We start from the raw sequence: 26,447 nt of genomic DNA on the forward strand, positions 1-26,447 counted from the left end.
GAGAAATAGCCAACGCGCAGATCCAATATCAAGAGACTAGAGCCTTGAGCTCTCACAGCATAGGTTGATGTGTTTGGGTCTCTGAAAAGTGGACACTGGCCTCAATTTTTGAGTTGGCTAGTGGCCGCCTCGCACCACAAAAACACCGAAAAAGCTTAATTATAACACTTGCAAGTTCTCGCTTTTTGTGATGCTGTCAGCCTTGATATTTGTCTTTGCACATCAACCATGTCGTCGGTATCTGGACGTGGGGAGAGCCGATGCTACCCTTGTAAGTTCAAGCTTCAGCACGTGACATCCCCTTTGCAGTGCATGGTTCAAGTTTGAAGACCCTGGCTTGTCCGAGTCCCGAGAGTGACAAGTGCACTGGACTCCGCCACGGATTTGACAGAGAGATGCTGTGTCTTTGAACAAAGTATTGAGAGCCGGATCTTTATTCAGGTTGTCCCGTCACTTTTCCGACAGACCTCCGGACAAACCAAAAGAACCTAGAAGGGCCAAAGATAGACGGCAGCAAAGCCCGCTATCAGCCATCCTAAAACAGGCGCCGAACACCGCCACTTGTTCGTCAGCTGGGGCGCTCGACCAACTGCTGGACCGAGACCCACTGGCCTGAGCCGCACCGCCCTGCCCTCATTGACTCCTGGACGCTGCTTGCCTGGGCGTTTGAACCTGGTATTTGGCATCTGGCTGGCTTTGGCATTCCGTCTTTGTGCACTTGCATCAACGAATCCAGCTTCGACCCATCGACCGAGACAACCTCCCCGGCACATTTCAGATTCCAAGAAACCACAAGCACCCTCACCTCTCACCTCATCGCAGCCATGGCCAACGACGAGTACGATGTAAGCCTTTCTCCCCCCGAACCTCGTGCCTGGGAACCCCTTGATGGACATTGCGCTGACGAGACCCTCTTTCCGGTCGATTAGTTCCTCTTCAAAGGTGCTTACCAACCTACCTTTCTACCTCCCCCGACCGCGCCCGCGCAACAACAAGACACATTCGCTGATGCTGACCTTTTGCTACAGTGGTGTTGATTGGAGACTCTGGTGTCGGAAAGTCCAACCTGCTCAGCCGGTTCACCCGCAATGAGTTCAACCTAGACTCCAAGTCGACCATCGGCGTCGAGTTCGCCACGAGATCGATCCAGGTCGACAACAAGACCATCAAGGCTCAGATTTGGGATACTGCCGGTCAGGAGCGGTATCGCGCCATCACTTCTGCCTACTACCGCGGCGCTGTCGGCGCTCTCCTCGTCTACGATATCAGCAAGAACATCACCTACGAGAACGTAACCCGGTGGCTCAAGGAGCTGCGGGATCATGCCGACAGCAACATTGTCATCATGCTGGTGGGAAACAAGAGCGATTTGCGACACCTCAGAGCTGTTCCTACAGATGATGCCAAGAACTTTGCGGGTATGTTTGCGACGCCTCCTGAGAATAATATGGGTGCCTGGGATGCGCCGGACATGGACTGACGTATGCTTTTTTTCTGTTTCTTTTTTTGCAGCCGAGAACCACCTCTCTTTTATTGAGACTTCGGCCCTCGATGCGACCAACGTTGAGCTTGCTTTCCAAAACATCTTGACCGGTACGTCATACCTGACCTTTTTGCACAACGACATACACTGATAGTCTGGCTCCAGAGATCTACAACATTGTATCGACCAAGAGTTTCGCCGAGGAGGACGGCAAGAAGTTCGACCCAAGGGAGGGCGGCACAAACATCACGCTGAGCCAGGAAGGGCCAAAGGGGGAGTCCAAGGGTTGCTGTTAATAGTGGGCGGATATGATGATTACATGGCGTCACTTTATGTCTGATATGAACGGGGATGGGGATTCTTATGGCCATGGGGAGAGGATATGGATCTTGCTAAGCCTCCCGGGGATGCGTTCTACTAGCTTGTTTTTGTTGTCTACTGCTTTTACATACCTTTGCTGGTTGTTGGGATTTCTACAAATGGGTTTTCCGTTTTCCTTCGACCATCATTCAGGCATGGTTTTACGAGGCAGTTAGCTGATTGAACTATGATAATACATTTTACTACTACTTACCACATTGTGATGTCTTGCGTCACCGGGTCATTGTATCAAGACATTTTCTCTGCGGCCGAGACGTAGGCCAACTTCGGACGCCCCTTTGTGCAAAGGCATCACTCAAAATACTTTTTTTCGCACCCTTTCTTCATCTGTCATTTTTTTTTTAGTTTCGTTTCATGTTCCAGGCACGCGCAAGGTCCAAAAGTCGGGTCTTGGCTTCTCGACCTTCACAAGCAGCGGCGGCGAGGCCCCAGTGGCCCCTTGCTCCATACAGGAGTACCCCTCGCTCACCGCCTTGCACCAGGCGACGCTAAGATAAGCCTTATCTGGGGTGGGGCCGCGAATCAGTGGACGAACTTTTTTTTGTTGGCTTGCTGCAGTGCCAATTGATGCTGCAGGCGACTGGCATCAACAGGAACAATAACTTTTTTTTTTTTGGACAAGAACTTTGCGACCAACGACAAACAACTCCCCACCCCGCCACCACCATCTGCTTTGACGAAGGACGTTTGATACCCGAAATCGAGACGAGCAAAGAGAAAAAAACGAGGATGGCAGCTGTTTACAAATCGCTGGCCAAGACCAGCAGCAAGGCTGACAAGATGGATATCGATGAGGATTCAAAGAGCAGCGGTAACGGGGTCAGGAAAAACAAGCAGAGGGTGTTGATCCTTTCCTCCAGAGGCGTTACCCATAGGTTTGTTACACTTTTGCGCAAAAGAAGAAGAGGAGCGGAAGGGTTGGCTAACGGGGGATGAATGAATGCGTAGACACCGACATCTTCTCAACGACCTGGCGGCTATGCTCCCCCACGGAAGGAAAGACGTCAAGTTTGACTCCAAGTCAAATTTGTACCAGCTGAACGAGCTGGCGGAGCTGTACAACTGCAACAATGTCATGTTTTTTGAGGCGCGCAAGGGGAAGGATTTGTATATGTGGTTCAGCAAGGTTCCTAATGGGCCAACGATTAAGTTTCATGCTCAGAATTGTGAGTTTTGCAGACATTGGATAGTAGAGGAAGGAGAACTGACAGTATAACTTGCGCAGTGCACACAATGGAGGAACTCCACTTCCAAGGCAACTGCCTCAAGGGCTCGCGACCGATCCTCTCGTTTGACGCCACCTTTGAGACGGAACCGCACCTCCAGGTCATCAAGGAGGTGTTTACACACATGTTTGGCGTGCCCGAGGGCGCGCGCAAGTCCAAGCCGTTTGTTGATCACGTCATGGGGTTCAGCGTGGCGGATGGCAAGATTTGGATTCGCAACTATGAGATTCGGGAGGTGGCCAAGACGAAGGGGGATGATGGTGACGAGGAAGAGGAGGGTGCCACCAGCAAAAAGTCAAAGAAGGGCGGGCTCGACAGCAAGGAGACGGACATCAGCTTGATTGAGATTGGCCCGAGATTTGTCCTGACGCCGATTATCATCCAGGAGGGCGCTTTTGGCGGGCCAATTATTTACGAGAACAAGAGGTTCATCTCGCCGAACCATGTGCGGGCGGAGCTGAGGAAGAGCAAGGCGAGCAGGCATGTGGCGAGGCAGGAGCAGACGAGGGATAATCTGGCGAGGAAAAGGAAGTTGGGGTTGGAGAATGGGGAGGCGTTTAAGGACAAGAGTGGGCTTGATACCCGGGAGTTGTTTGCTTAGAGGAGGGGGGTGCTTTTCTATGGGTTTCTGTACACAATGGCCATATCAAAATGGTCTCAAAGATGACAAGCGACGCCCTAGTCCCTGTGGTGAGCGGGTTGGTGTTGTAATTACCGGAGTGAAAGATGGTAAATTACTGTAATTTGCAGGGGGCTGCGGTAACGGTTACACTGGAGGCGCGGTTGAGTGACGTGCTGAGAGTTAATCTTGGGAAATGATAAACATCGGTCGCCCGCCCTCCTCCCTCGAGCGTGTGGTTTCGTGTTTTTTTTTCAATTTTTTTTTTTTTCACTTTTTAGTGTGATATTTGAAGAGGAAACACCGAAAATTGAACATTGGCATCCGAAACGGCGCGATCATGGCGTTTATACACCTTTATTGGCCGTCAACGGCGGCTACGATGCGGAACGGTGATGTTGTCACCACCACCACCAACACCAGCAGCGATGCTGATATTACTCTCACTTTTGATAGCCCCAAGGGAGGGGTGGTTGTGCTTTGAGGATATCTGTTTGTCTTGCACGCCTCTGTGTTTTCAGGGGGGGCGGGGGGCGGGTTGTGTGTGTTTCTTTTTCCCGTTGTATATCGCTTGAGAGCGAGGAGTTTCTACCGAGATCTAGATTATCACCTACACTAAAGGTTTACATAAATCGCCCAGATATCCGAAATGGTGGGTTCATCCCCAGGCAACATCTCCGGTGCGGTTGCTAACACAAGATGAAGCTCTTCTCACAAATCGTCAGCCAATCAACGCCCATGGCTGCGCCTGTTGTTGAGACGGGACAGCAACGCCTCAAAGGGAGATTAGTCCTGGATGAGCTACCTGTCGAGATTGTTGTCGAGATTGCGACCAATCTCGACTTTGAGGGGTTCGGTAGCATGTTGGGTGTCAGCAGCTTCATGAGGTGCATCTTACAGAAATATTGGAGGTATATCCTGTCTTCCATCATCGAACGGGAGTTCACGCCTGTGGGGTTGTTCTTTCGGGCATTTGAAACGGGTGAGGTAACTGGGGTTGGGAATAGGTCTGCGAGGGAGTGGTTGGGACGGTTGACGGGGGTTGGGGGTGGCCGTGATGGGAGGGATAGGGAGATGGACCGTATCATGAACTTTTGCCGGGGCGTCAAACTCTGGGAGGCGGAATTCCAACGGTTCAGATTCTACGACTGTGATGTTGGGGAGATGAGGTTGATGAATGGGAGGGAAAGGGAGCGGTTTAGGAGGGGGTTGTTTATTTGGGATTGGTTTGCGAGGGTGCATCATGCTGGACGGCAGACCCGACGGACGGCGGAGCCGGTGGCGTTTATGAGGAGGTTTTCCACTACGGAACTACATGAGTTGAATGATGTCTGGGAGACGGTTTGGGCTGCGGTGGGGAGGGAGGTTTGTCCTTCTGTTACGGCGGTTATGGAGGTGATTGGGGATAGGTCGCTGGCGGAGGGGATTGGGTGGGGGGATGGGGAGGAGAATAGGCAGATTTTGGGGACGGTGATGAAATTGGGGCCGGGGGATTTGCTGAGGTTGTTGGTGGGGGGAGGGGGGAGGATTGGGGGGAGGGAGGGGTTGGTTAGGTGGATCAGGTTGAGTGAGCCTTGGTGAGTTGATCTTTATAGTGATGCTGTGGGATGTGTGTTGACAAGAACAGGATTGAGGATACTACCGAGGCGTTGAGCATGGCTGTCTTGAGTGTGAGGCATGAGAGGGAGAAGATGATGGGGATGGAGAGGTCGCCTTTTCCGGTGGAGGGGTTCCCTGGGAGGTACGGAGGTGTGCTTGATCATGAGATGGAGGAGAGTGAGGAGCTGAGGGTGGTTCATGGTGCTGATGGGGGGAGGGAGGGGCCTTATTCCGGGCGATATATACGTGGCAGTGGGATTTTTCTTATTGGGGGCGTCAGGGTCGGCAAACTGGTTGCGGGTACGGATTGAGAATGGATTGGTGTAGCTGGGGTTATAGAACAGGACGAGATTCGTTGGTCTCTTGGTGATCAGCTTCAGTCGAGTTGTTGATGTGGGGTATCTGGTGCTTTCAGTGAAGTGATAAAATATATCTTAACACACAATGAACCCAGAAAACCCAAGAATATCATGATTTCAGTTACTCGGCGATAGCATCTGTGTTGGCCACTTCGCAATGTGTGGTGAACCTGTGGCGGCCCCACCATAGGAGGCCATAAAAGCCAAATTTGAGAGCTCGCTCTTTCCCTACAGTGAACCCTGCAGCGCAATAGATTGGTTAAGGTGTCTATCATGGAGATTTTTAGTTTGATCAAAATGGTGATTTTTGTTGATAAAGAACAGAAAGGACTGGTTTCCTCAACTGCCTTTGCTCCTGCTTTGCTCATTATTCTGTGGTGGGGCTGTAGCGACTCTCAGTGGCAGGCGGTCCAGCGGTCTTCAGCGGTCACTAAGCCACTTACTCCAGAAACCAAACAATACCCCAAAACCACACTCATCATCACCCACGACCACCCACACAAGGCATGCGCCGCGCTCTTCATAGCTCAGTCATCCCATTATTTCAACGAGGTACGTGTCTCTAGCATTCTGTTATTTTCTGAGGCCTGCTCAGAGCTCTGCGCGAGGAGTTTCGCACCGCAGCAACTGGCAGATCCAAGCAGCATCCCGTCTCATATCAGATCCATCCCCTTCTCGAGGTACCCGTCAACATCGAACACCCGACGGCTTTCCAGCCAATATCCGACACTACTAGTAGTTACTACAGTACACGTGTATTCTGGAAATAGCCTCGAACAGAGATTTCTTTGCATTTCCTATTACCAAGAATCTGGTAAGGCAAGCATCGTTTGTTTGGGGCATGACCGGGAGACTGCTGCAAGTGCCAGCCTCCAATCGTCTCATCTCCGACTAGTCTTTGACCATTTCATCTCACGCACTTCAAATGGGTCACGTAGCTGGGCACTGTGCTTATCATAGCCCTATATCTTTCCTCCTCTGCCTAGCTCATATCCTCAAGCCTTCTGCCTTGTTTGCCCTTGGCACCTATCTTTTTCACCTTCCTCGACACTACCTCTGTTTATCTTCAAGACTCGTCGCTAACAAAAGCCAGACAAACTTGCCAAGTCTACAACACCTTCGCTTCGCCTCTTCCATTTGCTGGCCAGGTCCTTGCGGCATCATGGACGTTGACCAAGATGTTGTGATGGATGGGACCGCGGATGCGCCTTCTATACAGTCCGCCAATGGCTATTCAGAACCAACGTCCAAGTCGGGAGGGAGCTCTCTGGAGACACCAAACGGCCACAGCGCCGACAGCAGTGCCGAAGGGACAGCTTCCAAGAGTGGCGAGCCTGGCTATCCTGAAAGTTTCCGACGAAAAGGGATCCTACCAACCGGTTGCTGTTATGATGACCGCATGAAGCTCCATGCCAACGCGGATTTCGGGCCAAACCCTCACCACCCAGAAGACCCATCGCGTATCGAGGTCATTATGAGGATCTTCAAAAAGCACGGTCTCCTGTTTACGGGAACAGATGCCGAGCTCATCGATGTCATTAACAACAGACCAACCAGCTACATGTGGAGGATTCCTGCAAGGGAAGCGACAGAAGAAGAGATCCGTACTGTTCATAGAGTCGAACATTTCAACTGGGTCAAGGCTCTGTCCACCAAGACCACGCACGAACTCCGCGATATCTCAGCCATGATGGACCAAGGTCGCGAGTCCCTCTATGTTGGTAGTATGACATACGAGGCCTCTCTGATCTCGGCCGGTGGTGCCATCGAAACCTGCAAGGCTGTCGTTACCGGCACCGTCAAGAATGCCTTCGCTGTTATCCGACCACCAGGACATCACGCCGAGTACGACCAACCTATGGGTTTCTGTTTGTTCAACAACGTACCGATTGCGGCCAAAGTCTGCCAGAAGGAGTACCCCGACATTTGCCGCCGCGTCATGATTCTCGATTGGGATGTCCACCACGGCAACGGCATTCAGAACATGTTTTACGAGGATCCCAACATTCTCTACATATCTTTGCATGTTTACAAGAACGGAGACTTTTACCCAGGAAAGCCTGATAACCCCATGATTCCGGATGGCGGGATGGAGCAATGCGGTGCTGGAAACGGGCTCGGCAAGAACATCAACATCGCGTGGCACGACCAGGGCATGGGCGATGGCGAGTACATGGCGGCATTCCAAAAGATTGTTATGCCAATTGGCCATGAGTTCAACCCCGACCTGGTTATCATCTCTGCCGGTTTCGACGCTGCCGCCGGAGATGAGCTCGGCGCTTGCTTCGTGTCGCCTGCCTGTTACGCTCACATGACACACATGTTGATGTCTCTGGCGGGCGGCAAGGTTGCCGTTTGTTTGGAGGGTGGTTACAATCTGATCGCCATCTCCAAATCGGCCCTGGCTGTCGCTCAAACCCTCATGGGCGAACCACCCCCGCAGATGCAGATTCCAAGAATCAGCAAGGAAGCCAGCAAAGTCCTGGCCAAGGTCCAAGCTTACCAGGCTCCCTATTGGGAGTGCATGCGGCCGGGCATCATCGACGTTACAGAGATGACCAAGAACGACTCGTCTCGCCTGCACGACGTGATCAGATCATCACAGAAAGAGAAGTTATCCAAGTACGGCATGCTCCCGTTGTATATCCAACGGGATATCATCTTTAGGTCATTTGAGAATCAAGTGTTGGTGACGAAGGGCGTGCAGTCCGCGAAGAAGCTGCTGTTGATTGTACATGACCCTCCCGAGCTGCATGGGCAGCCGGATCCCCTTGATAACTCTCTCGAGCCACACAATTCTTGGGTCGTGAGTTTGCCTGTATCTTGTAGCAACCTGGAGAGATGACTAACTTTGTGCAGTCTGATGGTGTGGCCAAGTACATTGACTGGGCTTGCAACAATGACTTTGGGGTGATTGATATCAACGTCCCCCACTACATTACCCGAACAGACGACACGGAGCACTTCACCCCGAGAATGGACGAGAAGACTCTCCAAATGCATCTTCAAGAGCTGATGTGTTACATCTGGGACAACTACCTCCAGCTCTACGACGGGGCAGACGAGATCTACCTGATGGGGGTGGGTAATGCCTACCTCGGGATCAAGGTCCTGTTGATCAACAGAAGTGAGTATTCCCCTCCATATCCCACGACTACCACACTGCTAACTCTGATACAGACGTCCGCAACCGAATCGCTGGCATAGTAAACTTTGTGGACGGCAGTCTCCGGCCTGTCAAGTCGGACGTGGACGAGGACTTGTCGTCATGGTACAAGGACAACTCACAGGTCTATGTTGCCAACGACCACGCTTGCTGGTCGGACCCGGATCTTACTAGGAAGGTGATGAAGAGGCGGTTCGGGAATGCCATCAGGAGCGAGGTGAATGGGTTGGCGCCGATGATGAGTAGGCATTTTAAGGATGTGCTGCGGTTTATTGCTGAGCAGGCGAGGAAGCTTCACGGGGGGGAGACGACGGAGGATGAGGGGAATAGGAGGGGGTGAGGGGGTTAGTTTTTTTTTTTTTTTTTTTTTTTTTTTTTCTCTTGGTTTTTTTCCCCCTCCATCAGAGAGCGAGGAGTGGCTGGGGTGGTGGATAACCGCAGCGTAGGCAAGTTTGGTTTTAACGGATGGGGGTAGGAGGGATGTGGAAGGTGGTGTTTGCTAGTACAGCGAGGGTAATATTTGGGATTAAGTGTATACTGGATCTAGTATTGAGTCGTCTGTTGTGTTTTTTATGATGTGGTGGTTTTGTGTGTTTTGCAATCATGCGTGGTGATGTTGGACGGGGGTGTTTGGCAAGCTGTGGATGAAATCACTGGTGCTGCAAAAGAAAGTCAAAAGGCCATCTTTCGAGGTATATTTCTCTTTTTGAAAGGTATAAGTTAACCGCAATTACACAGGTGTTGGGTGTGGGAATGGCAAGAACCCTAACCCTCCAACGTGTAACAGAAAGGCTTATCAGATAAAAAAGGGTTTTCTTGGCGGCGTCTGTGCCTCGTCGCGTCGGCGGCGCGCGCCACGCTGGACACTGAGAAAAATTGTGGGGCGCTGCTGGCTTTCCTTGAACGACATTTGGGAAGAGCTGACTGCGAGGCTGAACCTTCTTGATATTGTTTTTGTGTGTTGTTTTGATAACGAACGTTTGAAGATTACGGAATTGAAGAGATATATTGATATCATGGAGCGTAGTAGGAGGTATGTGGGCTTTTCTTTGCGGTGCTGTTGTTGTTGGATCTCGAGTGAGATGGATGGGTGGCGGTGGGTGATATGGGGGAGCAGGATGGAGGAGTCATTGGGACAGTAGGGGGATGATGGAAGACAATAGGGATTGATGGGGTGGTTGGGAGGTATTGTTGATGTCGGCGTCGAGTGGTGGGCGGAGGGTTGTCGGTGCTGGGAGCAACTGGTAGCAGCATCGTCGGGTAATGGGACGACGACGGGGCAGGGACATCGAAAGGGAGAGGTAATTCAAGGCCCCCATTGGGGGGATGAGAGTTTTTTTTCTGCCAACACGCAGCGACAGCCTGGAGGAGATGTCTTGACAGCTTCGACCGCCACTTTCACCACCAACGACCTTCACATTGAAGACAGCATCTACTTGCGTCTACATCACATCAGTCTTCCATCTCGGTCAGCTTCAGCCTTAGCGACGACTCACTTACACCATTACCCTCCTCGACTCGCTCACACCTGACCGCGCGAGGCTCTCATCTATTGGTGTGTGCCGTCACCACCAGTCGCAGGTTGACTAGACCTCTTCATCCTACATCCTACCAGGATACCGCGTTTCATCTACATTCGAGCAAGCGAGTATTATCTCATCATCCCGACAGCTGCTTGGATCACGGCTTTCACCTTAGAAAAGGACCTCAATAGCCCGACATCCTCTCGTCTGTTTCCTCAGTTGAACGACGAGCAGCCCACCGGCGAAGGGTTGTCCTGATCAGTCGTGTCATTCCCAACATCTATCACTTCATTACGCCGCCCTTTCTCTCAATTCATTGGGTGAAAGCTACCTCGCACGGCGAGTTATTTACCTCATCAAGTGGAAGATATCCATCTTGGAATATGTAAGTGTGCCTTCTTCCCTCTAGAAAAGGCGTGGATTGACATTTCATCAGGTATTCCCAACCTCATCACGAAGCTCGCGAGCACACGACGCTTCCAGTAGCAAACCTCCATTGACCCCCGCGCGCCCGTCACCCGAGCAAGCAATTTTTCGGTGACCTACGAACTGAGCAGCGCGAGCAAACGACGCTTTTCGGCCTGTCGTGCTTCTATTCTGGCTTCAAGTCTCCAAGAGTCGCCTTCGAACATTCTATTTTCACCGTTCAAGTCGAACAAGATGACCCAACCGAGTCTTCCAAAGGTTATCTCGGAATATCGCTCCAACATCAACATACATTCCCCCAAGGGCAATGTTCAGCCTTGCCCTGCTACCATCAACACTGCTATGCCCGCCCATACGGCCGTTGCTTCTACATCCAATGACGCTCCCAGTGCCGCTACCGTGGCAGCTCAGTCATGCCTGGAGATGCGGCTCAAGTTCTGCTCGGACGGTACTTTCGAGAAGATTGCAGGGGCTCCTCGGGCGTTCTTCAGAGACAATCGCTCAATGACTGATTCCCAGCTTGCCAAAGAGGTGGCTCGGATGGAGCTCCTGGTTGCTTATGAGAAACCCGCTGTCACTGGTGTTTCTCTGCCTCCAGATGAGACCACCTCAACCACCGAAGAGAACACGGCTGTTGATGTTGGCGCGTCAGCTTTGCCCATCAAGTCGATGAACACTGAAAGCTTCAAGGCTGCCACTGCTGGAACAAAGTTGCCTGGTCCAGTTGACAAGAACGTTGGATCGAAGCCAACCAACACGAACATCGCCCCAGCTCATATTGGCAACCCAGCTGCGATGGACGAGATTTTGAATCAGTTTCTTCTCGCAGCAGATCGGCCCATAAGCGTCGCAAGTGGAGCTTTGACGAAGATGAGGAAGCTCTCGTCGACATCAAGCAGAGAAGTGAAGAGTTTTATCGTCAGATAGAACCTGTCAGTCGCCGCACACGTCGCTCGGGATCCTCTTTCTATTACGTGGAGCTAGCTGTGGATGATGAGGAGTTGTAGGCGGGTCATGGATTCATCAGCAACATCTGGTGATCAGAACGAACATGTCGACTTCGAGTTACTGGACCAAACAGGTGTCAATTTCGTGCAGGCTTAGGTTTTATTAGGTGGAAGGATGACGGCGTGGGGAGTGAGTGGGAATCACTGCTATCAGTTCAGGGAGATTCTTTTAGGGACCTCGGTGAATTTTAGCTAGCTTAGCTCTCAGTGGAGCTCTCGTGGTTTTCACTTTTCATACGTCTTTCTTTTGTTCATGTGTTTTTTCGTATTTTTTTGTGCCGATTTTTTTCTCGTTGATCAGGGCGTTGATACTGACGATCGCGACGACAGATACGAGGACGGTGAAGTCAGAAGGTACGGTGCAGGTGAATCTTATCGACCTTACAACCGTGACCGATCACCTCCCCCACGACCACGCAGTCCCATGAGGGATCGCGGTCGCACCCCGCCGGGAGGTCCCGACAGCTATGTCCCCGGCAGACCGTCTCCTCGACGCAGGTCACGCAGTGTTGATCGCTTCCGCGACAGATCAAGAGATCGTGGTGCCCCTCAGCGTTGGCGTCGTAGCAGAAGCCGAGGAAGAACCGACTTGCATCGTGGTTCTCCAAGAAGAAGCCCAATGAGAAGATCACCGCCTCCCCGGTTCATGTCTCCTCGGCGAGACGACCGCCGTGATGACCGGCGAGATGACCGGCGCGACATTGACAGAAGAGACGATCGCCGAGATGACAGGCGATTTGACGACAGAAGAGATGATCGCAGAGACGAGAGAAGAGATGATCGAGATGAGCGCCCTCGTTCTCCTCTCCCGCGTCGCGACTTGGACATCAGGTGAGCATAACTTTTTATTTTCGACTTTTTGAGCAAGCTTTTAGTAACTCTTGTGTGGTAACAGACGCAGGTCCCGCTCGCCTTTTGACAGAGACAGAATTCGCCGGGACCGTTCTCCCCCTCTGAGACGTTCTCCTCCAGCCGGTCCCCGCGGCGGAGGTTCTTATCGTCCTCGCTCTCGTTCTCCGGAACGTCGAGACCCTCGCGATGACAGATATCCTCCTGCTGCCTCGACCTTCCGTCGCCAGTCACCGCCGCCCCGGGATTCCGTCAACACTTCGGTGATCAACTCTCGCAGCGGCTCTGGTAGATCCTCTCCGCGGCCTCCTTCTCGTCGTGGCCGGGACGATCGGTCTCGACCTCAGTCTCCCGCGCCCAGGTCTCCGCCTCGTCCGCCCTCCATGAGAGCGCCAACTCCCGTACAAACTTCGGCTCCTCCCCCGCCCAGAGAGACCCCCAGACAGGCCCCGCCGCAGCCCTCGCCACAGCAGCCTGTCCAGTTAACTATGCAGCCAGCCCCAAGGCCAGCGGCTACAGAGATCAATTCTACTCCCATGCGCTCTCCTCCCCGGGCCCCGGCAGCGCTTAGAGCCCCTCCCACCGGCCCGGCCGCCTCCCGCAACTTCACCTCCCCCGTGGCACCCATCCCGCAACACTCGACCCCTCAAATCCCCCCGAGCGGCCCAGCCCGGGATACTACTAGTCCTAGCATCCCGCCCTCCGGACCCCGCGGCTACATTGCTCCCTCCCCCAGAGGCAACTTCACCCCTCGCAACAGCATCGGCGGAGGAGGCCGCGGCATCAACCCTTCCTCCTCCTGGGGCCCGCCCAACTCTGTCTCAAGGAACCACAACCACCCCTCCCATCTTCCACCTCGACAAACCTCCTCCCCTACCATCCCCACCTCGACCGGTCCCTCCTCCATCCCGACAGGTCCCCGCTCAGCAGGGGGTAGCATCTCGGGCCCCTCCCACAACGGCCCCCCCTCCACCGGCGTAGCCTCCCCCTCCCCCTCCACCCCCTCCGTCTCCCTCCCCCCTCCTACCGGCCCCTCCGCTGGTGTCAACACCAACAGGCCGTTCAACCCCCCCACCGGGCCCGCCTTATCCTCCCCGCAACCCCCTCGCGCGACGCTGGCTCAGAATCTGATAAGTACCTTGCCCCCTCTCCTTCCCCCGGGCAGTGGCGGGAAATTAGACCCCTCAATGGCAACAATAGACGAGAAGGACCCCCACTACAGAAAAATGAAAGAAGACGAGGAAAGGCTGAGGGAGGAGTTGAAGGTGCGACAAGAAAAATTAAGGAAGAGCATGAGGGTGTGGGACCGGATGGAGAGGGAGAGTAAGGGGTGCGAGTTGAAGAGTGAGCTGAGTGAGAGGAGTTTGAGGGGGCTGAGTGGGGAGGGGCAGGGAGGTGCTTTTTAGGCGGTTGATTATGGGGGTGGTGATTGTGGAGGAATCATTGGTGTGTAAGGTCAAGTTGACGATGGCTGTGTGGTCATGATAGCCAACGACATCTCACTGAAAACAAAACGAGAGAGAGAGAGAGAGAATGTGGGATATTGTTCGCCAAGAGAAGATGGTAATGGAGGGGGGGGTGTTGTTGGGGGAGGGGAGGGAAAATTGGAAGGTGTTGTCTGCTGCTTTCTTACACGACCGAGATGAACTGGCTGGGTTAGACCCCGTTGACATCAACGTGGTTGTCTCAGGAAATCAAGAGCAAAGTGGACACCAAATGTGGTCAGGCAAAGCAGACAGCAAACATGGAGAAATCATAACTAAAGAGAAAGAAAGAGAGAAAGGAGAAAGGGCGTTGGTTTTTCGTGATGATTACTGTACATATTTTAATAGAGCTTGATGTAATGTTCCTGTCGGGCTTTTCCAACTTGTGATCTGAGGTGGTTTCTTCTCTGGTGGACCCCAAGCTCGAAATAAAAATCATCATGGCTCTAACACCAGTCTCAACTTCCTAAGAAAGGATCATCCTTCCGTTGCCTTCCCCTCCACTCACCATGGTTCGTGGTCTTCAAGATCCATCATAAGGCTTGTGATTTCCTCAACTATCAAGGTTCAGAAGACACAACACCAGATGCTGTGCTGATGGGGATGTGTTTCTCCAGCTACGTACCAATGGCACCTTTTAGACTACCACGGACAAACATCAACGAAAAGATGGACAACATATAAGGATCCTCGGGACCGTGACGTCATCCAGTTCGCACAGCGCACAATCAGTCAAGTAAAAACCACGAAATGTACTTCTAAAGCTTCATGGTATATTTTGCTACCTAGGCTCCAAACGCAACCCAAACCCATTTTCAGTCGAGCGTGTCGTCTTCATCTAGGAAAAAGGGCACACAAAGCGCGCACCCATCACCAACTACAGTCTCGCGGGGACGCAACCGAGTTAATGAGAAGCATCATACTTGGCGACATAGGAGAGGAGGTCGAGCACACGTCTGCTGTAGCCCCACTCGTTGTCGTACCAGGAGACAAGCTTGACAAAGTTGTCGTTCAGGGAGATACCAGCCTTGGCGTCGAAGATGGAAGAGTTGGCATTGCCGTTGAGGTCAGAGGAGACAATCTCGTCCTCGGTGTAGCCGAGAATGCCCTTGAGCTCACCCTCGGAAGCCTCCTTGAGGGCGGCCTTGATGGTCTCGTAGCTGGCGGGCTTCTCGAGACGGCAGGTGAGGTCGACAACGGAGACGTTGGAGGTGGGGACACGGAAGGCCATGCCGGTAAGCTTGCCGTTGAGCTCGGGGATAACCTTGCCGACGGCCTTGGCGGCACCGGTGCTGCTGGGGATGATGTTCTGAGCAGCGCCACGGCCACCGCGCCAGTCCTTGGCCGAGGGACCATCGACGGTCTTCTGGGTGGCAGTGTAGGAGTGGACGGTGGTCATGAGACCCTCAACGATGCCGAACTTGTCGTTGACAACCTTGGCGAGGGGAGCCAGGCAGTTGGTGGTGCAAGAGGCGTTGGAGATGACAGCGGCCTTGCCGTCGTAGGTCTTCTCGTTGACACCCATCACGTACATGGGGGCATCGGCCGAGGGGGCAGAGATGATGACGCGCTTGGCACCACCCTTCAAGTGGGCGCTAGCCTTCTCGGTGGTGGTGAAGACACCGGTGGACTCGACGATGTACTCGGCGCCGGTGTCCTTCCAGGGGATGGCAGAGGGGTCGCGCTCAGTGTAGAACTTGACGGTCTTGCCGTTGACGATCAGATCGCTGCCGGAGACCTCAATGGTGCCCTTGAAGACGCCGTGGGTAGAGTCGTACTTGAGCATGTACTCCTGTTATGGGCGGGCGGGGGTGGTGGTCAGTATGCTGTCGGAAAAGGAGGGAAAGGCAATGGCGGCTAGCTACTTACAGCGTACTTGGGCTCAATGAAGGGGTCGTTAACGGCAACGATCTCGACGTCGGGGTGCTCAACCGCATTGCGGAAGACGATACGGCCAATGCGGCCGAAACCGTTGATGCCAACCTTGACAGTCATGTTTGCTGTTGGTAGAGAGAGAGAGAGAGATGGTGAGTAAGCTGTTTCGTTTCCAGGGAATTGCAGGAAGATATGTCGAAGAGAAGAAGAGACGAGGAGATGGAGAGAGAGCTTTTGAGGGAGAGACGCGAGATAATAAAGTTTTTCCAGTCCTCAGGCTGGCCACCTAGTCCGGGACCGGGCAGCCATTGGGTGGGAGCTGGTGTCGCTCGAGAAGGTCCGATGCAGGCGGGGTGAGGCAGGAGGTGCGGGGTTCCAGTTGATCTTACTCGAGGATGGGACTTACCTGATGTGTGTGTGGTCTGTGTGAAGAAGTGGAAGGGGAGGGATGCTCGACGAATTCAGGAGAATACGGCGAGATTAGCAGATGAAGTTGTTGATGGGGAAAGAATGAAGAAGGAAGAGGAGACGCGACGGGTGGTGGTGGTGGTGGCATGAGCGACATAAAAAAGGGTGAGCGACCACACACGAAGGTGGGGTGAAGGTGGTGGGCTGTGGTGCTTCCCATCCTTCCTTGCCCTGCTTGCATCACCGACCCCTCCCTGCCGCCGTCGCCCGCCCGCTCAAAAAGATAGTGCGAGACTTGCTGTTCACCCCACGCTGACAAAAAACTCAATTCCATTAGGGGATCAACTAAAGGATCCAAGGTATCATCCTGCCATTGGCGATGGCTCGCTTCATCGCCACCAGCCTGCCGCTTGGCGAAAAGACCTCCGTCACCGGGGGACCTGTCACAGCTGTCGCCCTGGCCAGAGTATTGCTCTAACTGTCCCCGACCCGCCGCCCGCGCGGGTGCGGTAACGCTGACGTTTGTAATTCTCGACTGTCTCCCGTCGTCTGAAATCGCGCATCTAGCTCTGTCGGCCGGCCAGGCTGGGGGTGAGTGGGCTGAGCTCAACACCACCATGCACATCGTGAGCCTCATTCTGATCTAGAGTCCCAAAGTACTTGCCTAACAGGTCCAAAACAACCCCGGAAGGCCAGTCTCGGGCTACGGAAGCTGTCATCGGGTTTACGAAAATGAATGTCCGGTAAGAAACGGACGGGCACGGCTAAAAATGGACCTCTTCCACGGTTAACTCTCGGTATATGCTCCAGCTGTTGTCAATGATTGCCGTTTGAGTATCCGTAGTCCTCGCCGAGAGCCAATCACCAAGATGAAATTTGTTTGACCATTGGATTTCCAAGTTTGCCCATTCTACGGAGATGACTAGCTAGGTATGTTCTCGATGTGTCCGGATTACCACCCGAGAGCTCCGTGTTCGAGAAGTCGGTCCGCGAAGAGTCATCTAGTCATCCAGTAATCTAGTCATGCCACCCACCCAACTTCCAACACGTGCTGGGCGGACTGGCCGAGTTGGTCCCCTTATTCCCGTATGCACTTATTTAAAGTCAGCAATGGAAGTTGATGATATTCTTCGTGAATCTGATGAGGATTGAGGGCTGTGGCCTGGGCTTCGCTCAACAACATCTGCCAAGCCACCCTATCCATGCCTGCCCCTCCATGTGCCCCACCAGCCCTATGCCCGCTCTGAGCTTGATGCCATGTCCCTTCGTCCCTGAGCTGTTCCGTCTCTTCCAGACAAGGCAGCGATATGACAGTGGGTATGGACTGGGCATCTCTCCTGAACTGACGGCCAGCTCCATGCACAAGACGTACGGCTGCCGTCCATCATTTCGCCTGCGCGCATGTTGTCGATGGCATCTGGGGCGATGGACACCGCAAGTACCGACGTCATCCAATAGTGACCGGGCCCCCCATGTCCAACTCCTGAAGCTCTTGTGGGTCTTGCCGAGAGAAGCTGCTGTTGAGCTTTCTTCAGCTTTCTGCTTCGGCCGCGACACTCCGAGATGGCCTGCGCCGTGAAGGGGTTGGTGAGGGAATTCTGGATGGGTTGAGATGGGATGGGATGACTTTCTTATCTATTTGTATAGTAAATGGGTCCTGCTGTGAGACACAGCGTGGGGGTTGAGCAAGAGTGCAAAAAGAGACTCGGCCGACCGTTTGAACCTGACGTCACAGTTCGTCTGATACTTTGGGTGAGGGGGCTTTGAGCTTGAGATGAGATGTTCGAGTTGTAACTTTTGAGATAATACACCCGATTATTGCTCCAACGCCATGCTCAGGCCCAGCATATTCAAAATCTCTTCTCAAAGGCGCTGAGACATGAAAACTGCCCACAAATGCTCTGTGAAACCAACACAAATGCTGGTCTTGAAATGAGTGGAGGTCACTCTCACTCGCCATCTCAGGTATCACAGAGTCATATTGCCATCTCGTATTCCACGAAATCACCTTACCCTCTTTGTACCTCAGTGCGGCTATTACGCACCGGGATATGACGCATTGCGCATAGTCGACACACGTCTTCAAATCCAGGAACGGGAATTGTTGCCAGACCAGCAGTATCCTGGTACCCCGGCACCTTTGCCGGAGACGACAAGAGGTAGCATGCTGCCGGTCATTCATTCTCAAGCAATTGAAGTACGTCTCGGAACAGGCTCCGGCTTGAAGATGGCTCTGCGGGAAAGGGGGGTATACATATGTTTTGCATCTCTATCTCCAGCTGCATGATAACATCTCTTTTACAAGAACCTGTAAGGCCAATGGAGCTCCTCCTTCTTGAAATGCGTCTTGCCCGCCCTGGGAGCTGGTGGTGAAAAGTGGGAGATTGGAGATCGTTCACTTGATGAAGGGTCTCCCGCTGGTTGGGGAGGATAGGTAGGAAGAGGGCTTGTATAGGGAAAGACGACATTCGCCTGCTCCACAGTTTGTTCCAGTCGCCGCAAAGTTGAGTTTGTCTGGTTGATAGTGGGCCTGAGCTGGTGTGTAGCCGGTTGCTTTGGTGCGGACGATGGCTGTGCGTCTTGGTATGTTGACCCGCGAGGGGGTGGTGCGCCCTCTTGTTGTGTCCGATGGTTGAGTTTGTCGGTCAAGAACTTCCTGACGATGCAGGCTTACTTTGTTCTTGCTGTTACTTGTGGAGTGGGAAGCTGAGAGGTTGGCAATGGAGCCCTGGTGTGTTCGTTTCGGGAGGGAAGGTATTACGATGTCCCGCGAGGAAGAAAGGGGTGGAGTGAGATGTAAGGAGTGATGGCAGGTACCGGCTGGTTAATTGTAAACATGAGTCTATATAGAGGAGAGAACATTTACGGAGCCACTTATTTATCTTATCAGTGCCCCCCTCCCAACGTATTTACTTACCTTGTCTATAACATAGTAAAAGGCCTTAGAGGAAAATTAACAAAAGTTTAATTTATTTTTGAAGGCATTTAAATTATTTTTCAAAACCTATCAATTATCTTAATAGCCTTTAAACAATCTTTTAAAACCCTTAAACTATCTTTCAAGCCCTTTTGACTATCTTTTAAAGCCTCTTGATTATCTTTCAATATATTTTATCTATCGTTCAGAGCCTATCAAATATATTTCAACCCATAATAATCATACTTCGCAAGATAGTTAAATCTTATATTCAGGGGGGGTGTTGGTAAGATGAATAGTGGGCTCCGTACAGGTTCTCTTCTATATAGAGAGGAGGTTTATTGATGAGGTGAACATGCCTTCCCCTTGGTGCACTGCTTCTTGACCAGCTTCACAGGGACCAGACTGGCTGACTTCAAACCGCTTCTTGGAAGTAGGAATAGCACGAGTATCTACGAAGTCCATCCTGGATCTTGTGCTTCTCGGGGCCGGAGACATTTGTAGTGGTGCTCCAAGAAGCTCTTGGTGAAAACATCTGTTGACGCTGTCTTTTTGGTCCCATCCACCACGGCATCTATGTTGCTTTGATGATCATACAGAAGGCCCCAGCCGGTCAATTGGCTCACGTCTTGAAGTGCTCGGTTCATCTCAGGCTTAGGCGCGCGGAAGTGATGATCGCCGGCAATCGCATCTCTCTTGGTGAGTTACTGGCCAATCTGTCGGTAGATCTCAGGGGGTAGGTACAGGAAAGCTTGACTAGTGTTGTTCGAAGCGGGTATGATCTCGTTGTTGGCCGGTCTGAGTTTGCTGCCGCGTCCCCAGCATGTGTTGAATCTTCTCCTGTCTGTCTTTGAGTTGGAATTGTGAAGGTTCGTCTGAGGGCTCGGGAGACGGTCCTGATGGGTAGCTGTATGGTGCGGTAAAGGGGTTCTGCCGATGGTTTGGTTGAAAGGTCGGCTGAAGTACGACAAAATGTTCGCCGGCTCTCATAGACGACTCGTTGAAGGGTGCGAGGCTTGCTGCCATGAAGATGTCTATTCATATATAATGGCCCCGTCCCAAAAACCTGCCCATTCCGGGGCACCGGCCTGAGCAGTCATTGCTGAAGTTTCAAATTGATATCGTTCGGAGTTGTGAAGGTGATTTCAAGTTCCCAGAGATAGATTTTGGCTTCTTCTAGTTCGGCGTTTTTCGTCGTCGGGAGTACTGGTGCGCTCGGGCTGCTCAATATGAGCGTTTACTCGCTGGTGTTTGGGTGTTACCCAGTTCATTCCGGTTGAAAAAGGCCGGCTCTGACGGTGAATATGTGGAATTGATCCTCAGGTGCCCTATTTGGACATATTGGCTTTTGCTGTGCCGACCCTGGTGATGATGGATTTCATGACCTTAGTGCTACTGCGCCGAGACAACGGATGGGCTTTCTCTGCGGACGACTTTGGGTGGAATAGGTCATAGATGGTATGGTAAAAATTCCGAGGATGCATCCGCCAAGATGCCCTCCTTTTTTCATTAAGCCTGGAGACGATGCCACAAGGAATGAGCTATCTACATATATCTACATCATCAAAAAGCTTCAATAAGGTACTTACCCACACAGTCACATGTCAGAAAAGACCATCGATCCAACCGCAGTGTCGCTGATCACCACAAATCTACAATATCCTAGAATCCAATACTTGATTCCTAACCAAATCCAAACTTTAATCAGGGTGGTCGATGGGATGAGTTGAGATGAGACGGCCCTCGATTTGACTTAGCTCACCGGCCCAGGGCCTCCATTTGGCTTGAGGCCATCACGATTTGGCTCATCTCACTGGCTTGCAAGACGTGGGACGAGCCGGCGGGTAGATTTGACTTGGCTTGAGCAAAATAGGACCAATTTGGCTCGTCTCACAGGCTCATCTTACAAGATAAGTCAAAACCGTCTCATCTCATCGACCGCTCTGACTTTAATATCATCTCTCAAAAATCACTAGGTTACCTACTTGTTTTCGGGGCCCAGAAACTGTGACGTCTGTGTTGGGTTGGTTGGCATTGCCCTGGAGTGCACGCTTCACCTCTTGATCTTGATCGATTGGACCAGCAGCCTTTTGCTTGTTTGCTATAACAGGTAGAGAGTCATCAACAGCAACAGCAACAGCCTTTGACTTGGTCCTCAGTTGGTTCTCCTGAAGGGGATAGTTGGTGTGGTGGTAATTGCCCCTATGACTTTGTCGGAAACTGCTCTACCAAAGCTATCAGAGGTCCTCCTACCCTAGTCCCAACCGTCGTGAGTCTATGAGGCGTCGGTTGTGCTTCATCCAATCGGTTGACAGTCATTGCCATATCTCTGAAAGAAGTGGCGGGACAATCCGGTGATCTTGATGAAACCCGCGTGCGAGCAGAGCTTCAGTGACTGCATCCTTTTCTCCTTCTCCATCCTCTTTTCAGTTGCAATAATATCCGGATCCGCCCGGGCGAGATAGGTTGACAAATCGAGCGGTTCAACGGGCTTGCAGGCGCCGTTGGTGGTATGAGTTCCCTTCTGGTGACATCAGTGCAGAGGTCGTGGATGGAAGAGAGAGGCGCGAGGTTCAGGCGGCCGAGTTATCGACAGGGACCCAAAGGTGTTGCGGAGGAGCAGGAAGAAGAGTCTAAATTGGAAGACTAGTGATAACTTTGGGTCTTCTTTCGCTGGCTGATACTATAGTTTGACTGTGGCACTGAGAGGTGGATATGGGTAAGGAATAACGTGGCAAGATGCACCCCCAATATCTAGTAGATGCCGTTGACACAGTCTCCTAGAAACGAAACGACTACCCCCCCCCCTCTCAACTTCACACCAAACCTTGTTCATCACCTCCGCTGCAACGCCTCCTCTTACTTTGGCCCCCTTCACTCTCTCTGCCATCCTGTCTGGTCCTTGAAACGAAGGAGTTTGTCCCTCCAGCTCTTTCTGTCCATTTTGGCCTTATCTTTTACCAATTGAGCCGCTTCAGCTGTCAATATTTCTCCATCGTTGATTCGTCATCTTCTTCTTTCTTCCGAGCTCTTGGTAGAGGCGGACAATCCGGTTGGCAACATCGTCCACTGCGCTGTTCATATCGATGATGAAGAGAATCTTGCAGAACTCATTGCGCGACTTGCCGAAGCGCATGATCGGACGCGACTGGGCCATTGCGATCGTAGAAAGGTGGCATAGGGTTGTGTAAGGTACCTTACGTGATCTTCTTTTTGCACAGGTGGCACCGGGTAAATCGCCTGCCATTCTTGTCATCCAGGTGGCACGGAATTACTCGCTTGCGGTTCTCGTGCCCCAGATCCAGATAACAACTTGTTGCTGGCTTGCCCAAGTACAAGATCAGAATCTTTCAGGAGTGCTAAGATCAAAGCGTTAAGTGTAGCTTCGTATAACATGGTGTTCTGCGCGGCTAAGGGCAGGGACTGGCTCGTGGTAGAAGGATTGCTGTAGATGATTGTGAGTCTAAGTCTTGCTCCCTTTACGAAGGTTATGCTCCAGCCCCAGAGATAAAAGTTTGGGTAAATCGATCAATATTCTGATTGAATCGAGAGGGGTGGGAAGGGTTTGGTTTCTACGACTTGGCAGGGAAACAAGAATAATTGCCTAGAGATTGTAAAGGCCGGGGAGATCGAGACGCTTACCTGGGAGCGCCAGAACGGTTGAGACCTGGATCATTGAACTGGTTCATCTTCCTCCTGTTGTTTTAACCTTTTTGAAATCCACCGACGGGGAGATGAAGTTGTACGGCTTCAACCGTTCGACGGCGCCCACATCGTGGCCAAGTTGTCAAGGCCAGACTCAGGACCTACGTCGAAAACACCTACATTCCTCAGGGCATAACCATCTCATTCCAGCTCAAGTCCTTTAACGATAATTCAATCCCCGAGGTAACTTCGCGTAGCATTTGGTCCAACGGAGTAGCGATTACTCACGTTCCCAGGTGTTCAAGAGGCTTCTGAGACTGTTCATTCACGATCGGGCAATCACTCGGAATGAGAGGGTCATGTACACCCTGAAATTGAACATCCCTCAGGGACCTGAAGGGGTCGTGAGGTTAGACGAGGTTGAAAATGGAGAATTTCTTAATATAGAATAATCGGAAGACAGTATGTAGTGTGTCTAGCACTCTTCACAATAACGATGACAACCCTTGAGGATCAATACAGGCACTAACAGGTCAGCACAAAATCCAACTATTCAGGTACAGTCCTCAATACCAAATTCCAGTCTGTTCCCCTCCCAAACCCTTCTTCCTACTCTCCAACAACCGGTAAACCCAGGCCTGGCTCAGTTAGGCCCAGCGTCATCCGGCTCCTCCCCAATGTGAAAGCACTTGGGTTTTCCGCGACTGCTGCCAGGAATACCCATCTCTTTTTTGATGTGCAGAATTTTGTCCGTACATCTTTTTCTCTCGGAATAAACCTCTTTTCTTCCCGCCTCGACGTCGCCCATTCCCTGTATTCCCAGCAGCTTGAGGAGATTGAGGATCCTGCCCGTCTGACCAGCTTTTGTGTACGATGGTGATCTGAGCTCTCACAGCTCTGGCTTACCCTATTATTCGGTCAAACCGGTTATGCTATGTACCCCGGGCAATGAAAGCCCAGAGGTACCAGGCGAAGTGTCTTAAAAAGCGTCCGTTATATATAAAGTAATCGAAAGAATAGGTTCGTATACTATGTCTAACACTCTTTAACATGTCAATGATAGCCCTGAATGCAACAATCACAGATTTTGACGGAACAACATCAAAACCAATCATTCTGCATATCACTCCATTACCCCCCATATTACTAAACCATGATACATTCCTTCCCTTACCTAATCATACACCACTTAGTCAAATGTCAAAAAGACCGAAGCCCTTCATAATTTCTCTGCCAAACATTTCTCTCGCCGTGCCCAACTCTCCAGAACAGATCAGGCGACTGTTCGCCGTTACTCCCTCCAGTTCCCTCAGTCTCCATTTCCCTCGTCCCCGGAACGCTTAGCGTTTGGTGCTTCGCGAGGGTGTGATCGCCATTTCTCTCTTGATATGAAGTATCTTGTCGCTGTAGCTTTTGCAGGCCCTTTGAGCCTCAGCCCTTGCTGCTGCAGCTTGTAGAGCATCAATTCCATCGTCATTGACCAGCGAACAAGCCGAGGGCTCTGACCCCCGGGAATATACATTCCCAGCTGAAGAGCTAGGAGCTTTCTTTTTGGATTCTGTTGATGAGGTTGCAAGGTCTATTGTTGTGAGATTTAAGGCTCGCTGGGCTCTCCCTCAGTGACGGCGGTAGCTTTGTGGATGTTGGTGATCTGCTTTGGGAAGTTAAAAGGCTGAAATTCAAGTATATATAATCAAAAAGAAGGCCCCACATTATGGGCAGGGTGTGGTGTCTGCCCACTCAATGTATGCCAGAAGCTCCGCGCAATATGAACGCTGGATCCTCTACACGGGGTGATCAGAAAGCCATAGGTATCAGGCGAAGATCTTGATAGTTGTGCATCATATACGTAAAATAATCAGAACTAGGCATGTAGTGAGTGTCTAGCACTCTTCACAATAACAATGACAAACCCTTGAGGACCACTACAACAATCACAGGTACTTACAAGTCAGCACGAAAACCAAATATCCTACACTCCCTTGCATTAACCCCCCATCTCTACACTATCGTACATCTACCCTTGGTATTTATTACACGACTCTACAACAACCGGTCATCGCCGTCCTCTCTCCATCAGTCTTCTCCTCAACCGGGAAGGGTTTCCTGCTTACTCGCCCTACCACAGGGAATGCCCATCTCTTTTTTTGATGTGTAAGATTTTATCCGTGTAGCTCTTCCTCTCGGAATAAGCCTGTTTCCTCGCCGCCTCCACATCGCCCATGCCCTCAAAGCTGATCTCTGAGCAAGCAGGGGGCTCAGGGCCCAAAGCATCAATTAAACCCTGGATTCTGCTGGGAGTGTGCATACCCTCAAGGAGAACTAGGAGCTCATTCTTGCGGGTACATACCCCTGTGCTGCGTGGCTGAACTTCCCGCCGCTGCTGTGGAGCGTCATGCTCGTTGTGCCCTTCATCCGCAGCGGCATTGGCTTCGTGCTGGTTCTTGTTCATCTGCTCATGCATGGCAATCCCTCCCTCGACCATGCGAGAAGTTTCGTCAAAAAGCGCCTCCGCAGCGCGAGCAGACGCCACGGCGTTGTCGAGAGGCTTCTTCAACCAGACAATGACGGCGTTCGGCTCGTCGACTGTTGCACCGTTATGGACCCGAACACCAGGTGTAATCTCCTCAGCCTGAGACTCGAGGTACTGAACGGTCTCCATGTTGCGCTGGCGGAGACGCATGGTGTTGTGAATGTTTTCGAGGAGTTCAGTGGGCGCCGTGGTTGACTGACGAGAGAAGGTTGAGGTGCTGAGCTTGCAGGGCTGATGGGTTCTCCGCGTTGATGGGCTGAGGGTGGTTAGGGACAGGAGTCTGATGGTTGACTTGAGGCATTGGGGAATTGTCCGCGCTGGGGGGGAGTTTGATTGTATCCAGAGGTAGCAAAAACCGTGAGGGTAACTGGGCAGAATTGTTTAGCTTGATTACTCTCATGTTGATTGGATTTGTGATTTGAATTATGTGTGACAATATCAAATAATCTTGTGAATATAGAAATTCAAAGAGAAAAGCCCGGTGGTATTTGACTTCCTGACCCTGAGGAAAATGAAGGAAAAACGCGGGGAAGTTGCTCAGATGATAGGGACAAACGACTTACTTGGGCAGACCAGAACCGCCGGTGCCTGTATTGTTGAACCCAGACATGTTGGTATGCTGCTTTTGTCGCAGGGGACAGAGCTAAGTATTGACCTGCAAAGCAGTGGTACCGGCCAAGCAAAGCCAAGAGTAAGTCCTCCATAAATTCGAATGAATTGCTCAGGACAATCGGAGATATTTTCTTCGGAGAGTCGAAGGTAGTTTGTCACGAAAGTCGCAAGGAAGTGTTGAGGGAAGTGGAATATAACGGCTGACAAAAGTCGAAGAGAGTTGCTCAGAAAACCGTCAGATAACCTAGCTCTCCCCGAGACCTTCCATGCTCGTGAGTTTGAACACATTAAACAAGCCTTGATACAGTCCTGCCTTTCCGTGTGGAGTGTCGAGA

General features: G+C 51.8%; 9 protein-coding genes across 9 annotated transcripts; 6 read left to right on the forward strand and 3 right to left on the reverse strand.

The window, feature by feature from the left end:
• Window positions 1-379: 379 nt before the first annotated feature.
• YPT31 (Rab GTPase ypt31) lies at window positions 380-1,779 on the forward strand (the record flags this gene model as incomplete). Its single annotated transcript, XM_062945620.1, has 5 exons — window positions 380-845; window positions 930-942; window positions 1,029-1,418; window positions 1,513-1,593; window positions 1,649-1,779. The coding sequence occupies exons 1-5, from the start codon at window positions 825-827 to the stop codon at window positions 1,777-1,779; spliced, it is 636 nt and encodes a 211-aa protein (XP_062801624.1). The 5' UTR covers window positions 380-824.
• Window positions 1,780-2,431: 652 nt separating this feature from the next.
• On the forward strand, window positions 2,432-3,691 carry BRX1 (Ribosome biogenesis protein brx1; the record flags this gene model as incomplete). Its single annotated transcript, XM_062945621.1, has 3 exons — window positions 2,432-2,739; window positions 2,813-3,030; window positions 3,090-3,691. 3 exons carry the CDS (start codon window positions 2,432-2,434, stop codon window positions 3,689-3,691), a joined length of 1,128 nt encoding a protein of 375 aa, XP_062801625.1.
• Window positions 3,692-4,408: 717 nt separating this feature from the next.
• QC764_305070 (uncharacterized protein) lies at window positions 4,409-5,797 on the forward strand (the record flags this gene model as incomplete). The annotated part of the gene is made up of 2 exons (XM_062945622.1): window positions 4,409-5,286; window positions 5,337-5,797. The coding sequence occupies 2 exons, from the start codon at window positions 4,409-4,411 to the stop codon at window positions 5,617-5,619; spliced, it is 1,161 nt and encodes a 386-aa protein (XP_062801626.1). The 3' UTR covers window positions 5,620-5,797.
• A 334-nt stretch (window positions 5,798-6,131) lies between these two features.
• Window positions 6,132-9,458, forward strand: HDA1 (Histone deacetylase hda1). Its single transcript, XM_062945623.1, has 3 exons — window positions 6,132-8,473; window positions 8,527-8,794; window positions 8,848-9,458. Exons 1-3 carry the CDS (start codon window positions 6,593-6,595, stop codon window positions 9,171-9,173), a joined length of 2,475 nt encoding a protein of 824 aa, XP_062801627.1. The 5' UTR covers window positions 6,132-6,592; the 3' UTR covers window positions 9,174-9,458.
• Window positions 9,459-11,016: 1,558 nt separating this feature from the next.
• On the forward strand, window positions 11,017-11,709 carry QC764_0052320 (uncharacterized protein; the record flags this gene model as incomplete). Its single annotated transcript, XM_062940427.1, has 1 exon — window positions 11,017-11,709. One exon carries the CDS (start codon window positions 11,017-11,019, stop codon window positions 11,707-11,709), a length of 693 nt encoding a protein of 230 aa, XP_062801628.1.
• Window positions 11,710-12,042: 333 nt separating this feature from the next.
• On the forward strand, window positions 12,043-14,579 carry QC764_0052330 (uncharacterized protein; the record flags this gene model as incomplete). The annotated part of the gene is made up of 2 exons (XM_062940428.1): window positions 12,043-12,620; window positions 12,685-14,579. The coding sequence occupies 2 exons, from the start codon at window positions 12,043-12,045 to the stop codon at window positions 14,042-14,044; spliced, it is 1,938 nt and encodes a 645-aa protein (XP_062801629.1). The 3' UTR covers window positions 14,045-14,579.
• A 211-nt stretch (window positions 14,580-14,790) lies between these two features.
• On the reverse strand, window positions 14,791-16,914 carry QC764_305110 (uncharacterized protein). Its single transcript, XM_062945624.1, has 3 exons — window positions 16,404-16,914; window positions 15,992-16,122; window positions 14,791-15,914 (listed from the first exon to the last, which is right to left on the reverse strand). The coding sequence occupies exons 2-3, from the start codon at window positions 16,115-16,117 to the stop codon at window positions 15,027-15,029; spliced, it is 1,014 nt and encodes a 337-aa protein (XP_062801630.1). The 5' UTR covers window positions 16,118-16,122; window positions 16,404-16,914; the 3' UTR covers window positions 14,791-15,026.
• A 5,382-nt stretch (window positions 16,915-22,296) lies between these two features.
• On the reverse strand, window positions 22,297-22,569 carry QC764_305113 (uncharacterized protein; the record flags this gene model as incomplete). Its single annotated transcript, XM_062945625.1, has 1 exon — window positions 22,297-22,569. The coding sequence occupies one exon, from the start codon at window positions 22,567-22,569 to the stop codon at window positions 22,297-22,299; it is 273 nt and encodes a 90-aa protein (XP_062801631.1).
• A 2,517-nt stretch (window positions 22,570-25,086) lies between these two features.
• QC764_305115 (uncharacterized protein) lies at window positions 25,087-25,650 on the reverse strand (the record flags this gene model as incomplete). The annotated part of the gene is made up of 1 exon (XM_062945626.1): window positions 25,087-25,650. One exon carries the CDS (start codon window positions 25,648-25,650, stop codon window positions 25,087-25,089), a length of 564 nt encoding a protein of 187 aa, XP_062801632.1.
• Window positions 25,651-26,447: the final 797 nt, after the last annotated feature.

This window comes from Podospora pseudoanserina, chromosome 3 (assembly GCF_035222485.1).
Source record: "Podospora pseudoanserina strain CBS 124.78 chromosome 3, whole genome shotgun sequence".
Lineage (NCBI taxonomy): Eukaryota > Fungi > Ascomycota > Sordariomycetes > Sordariales > Podosporaceae > Podospora > Podospora pseudoanserina.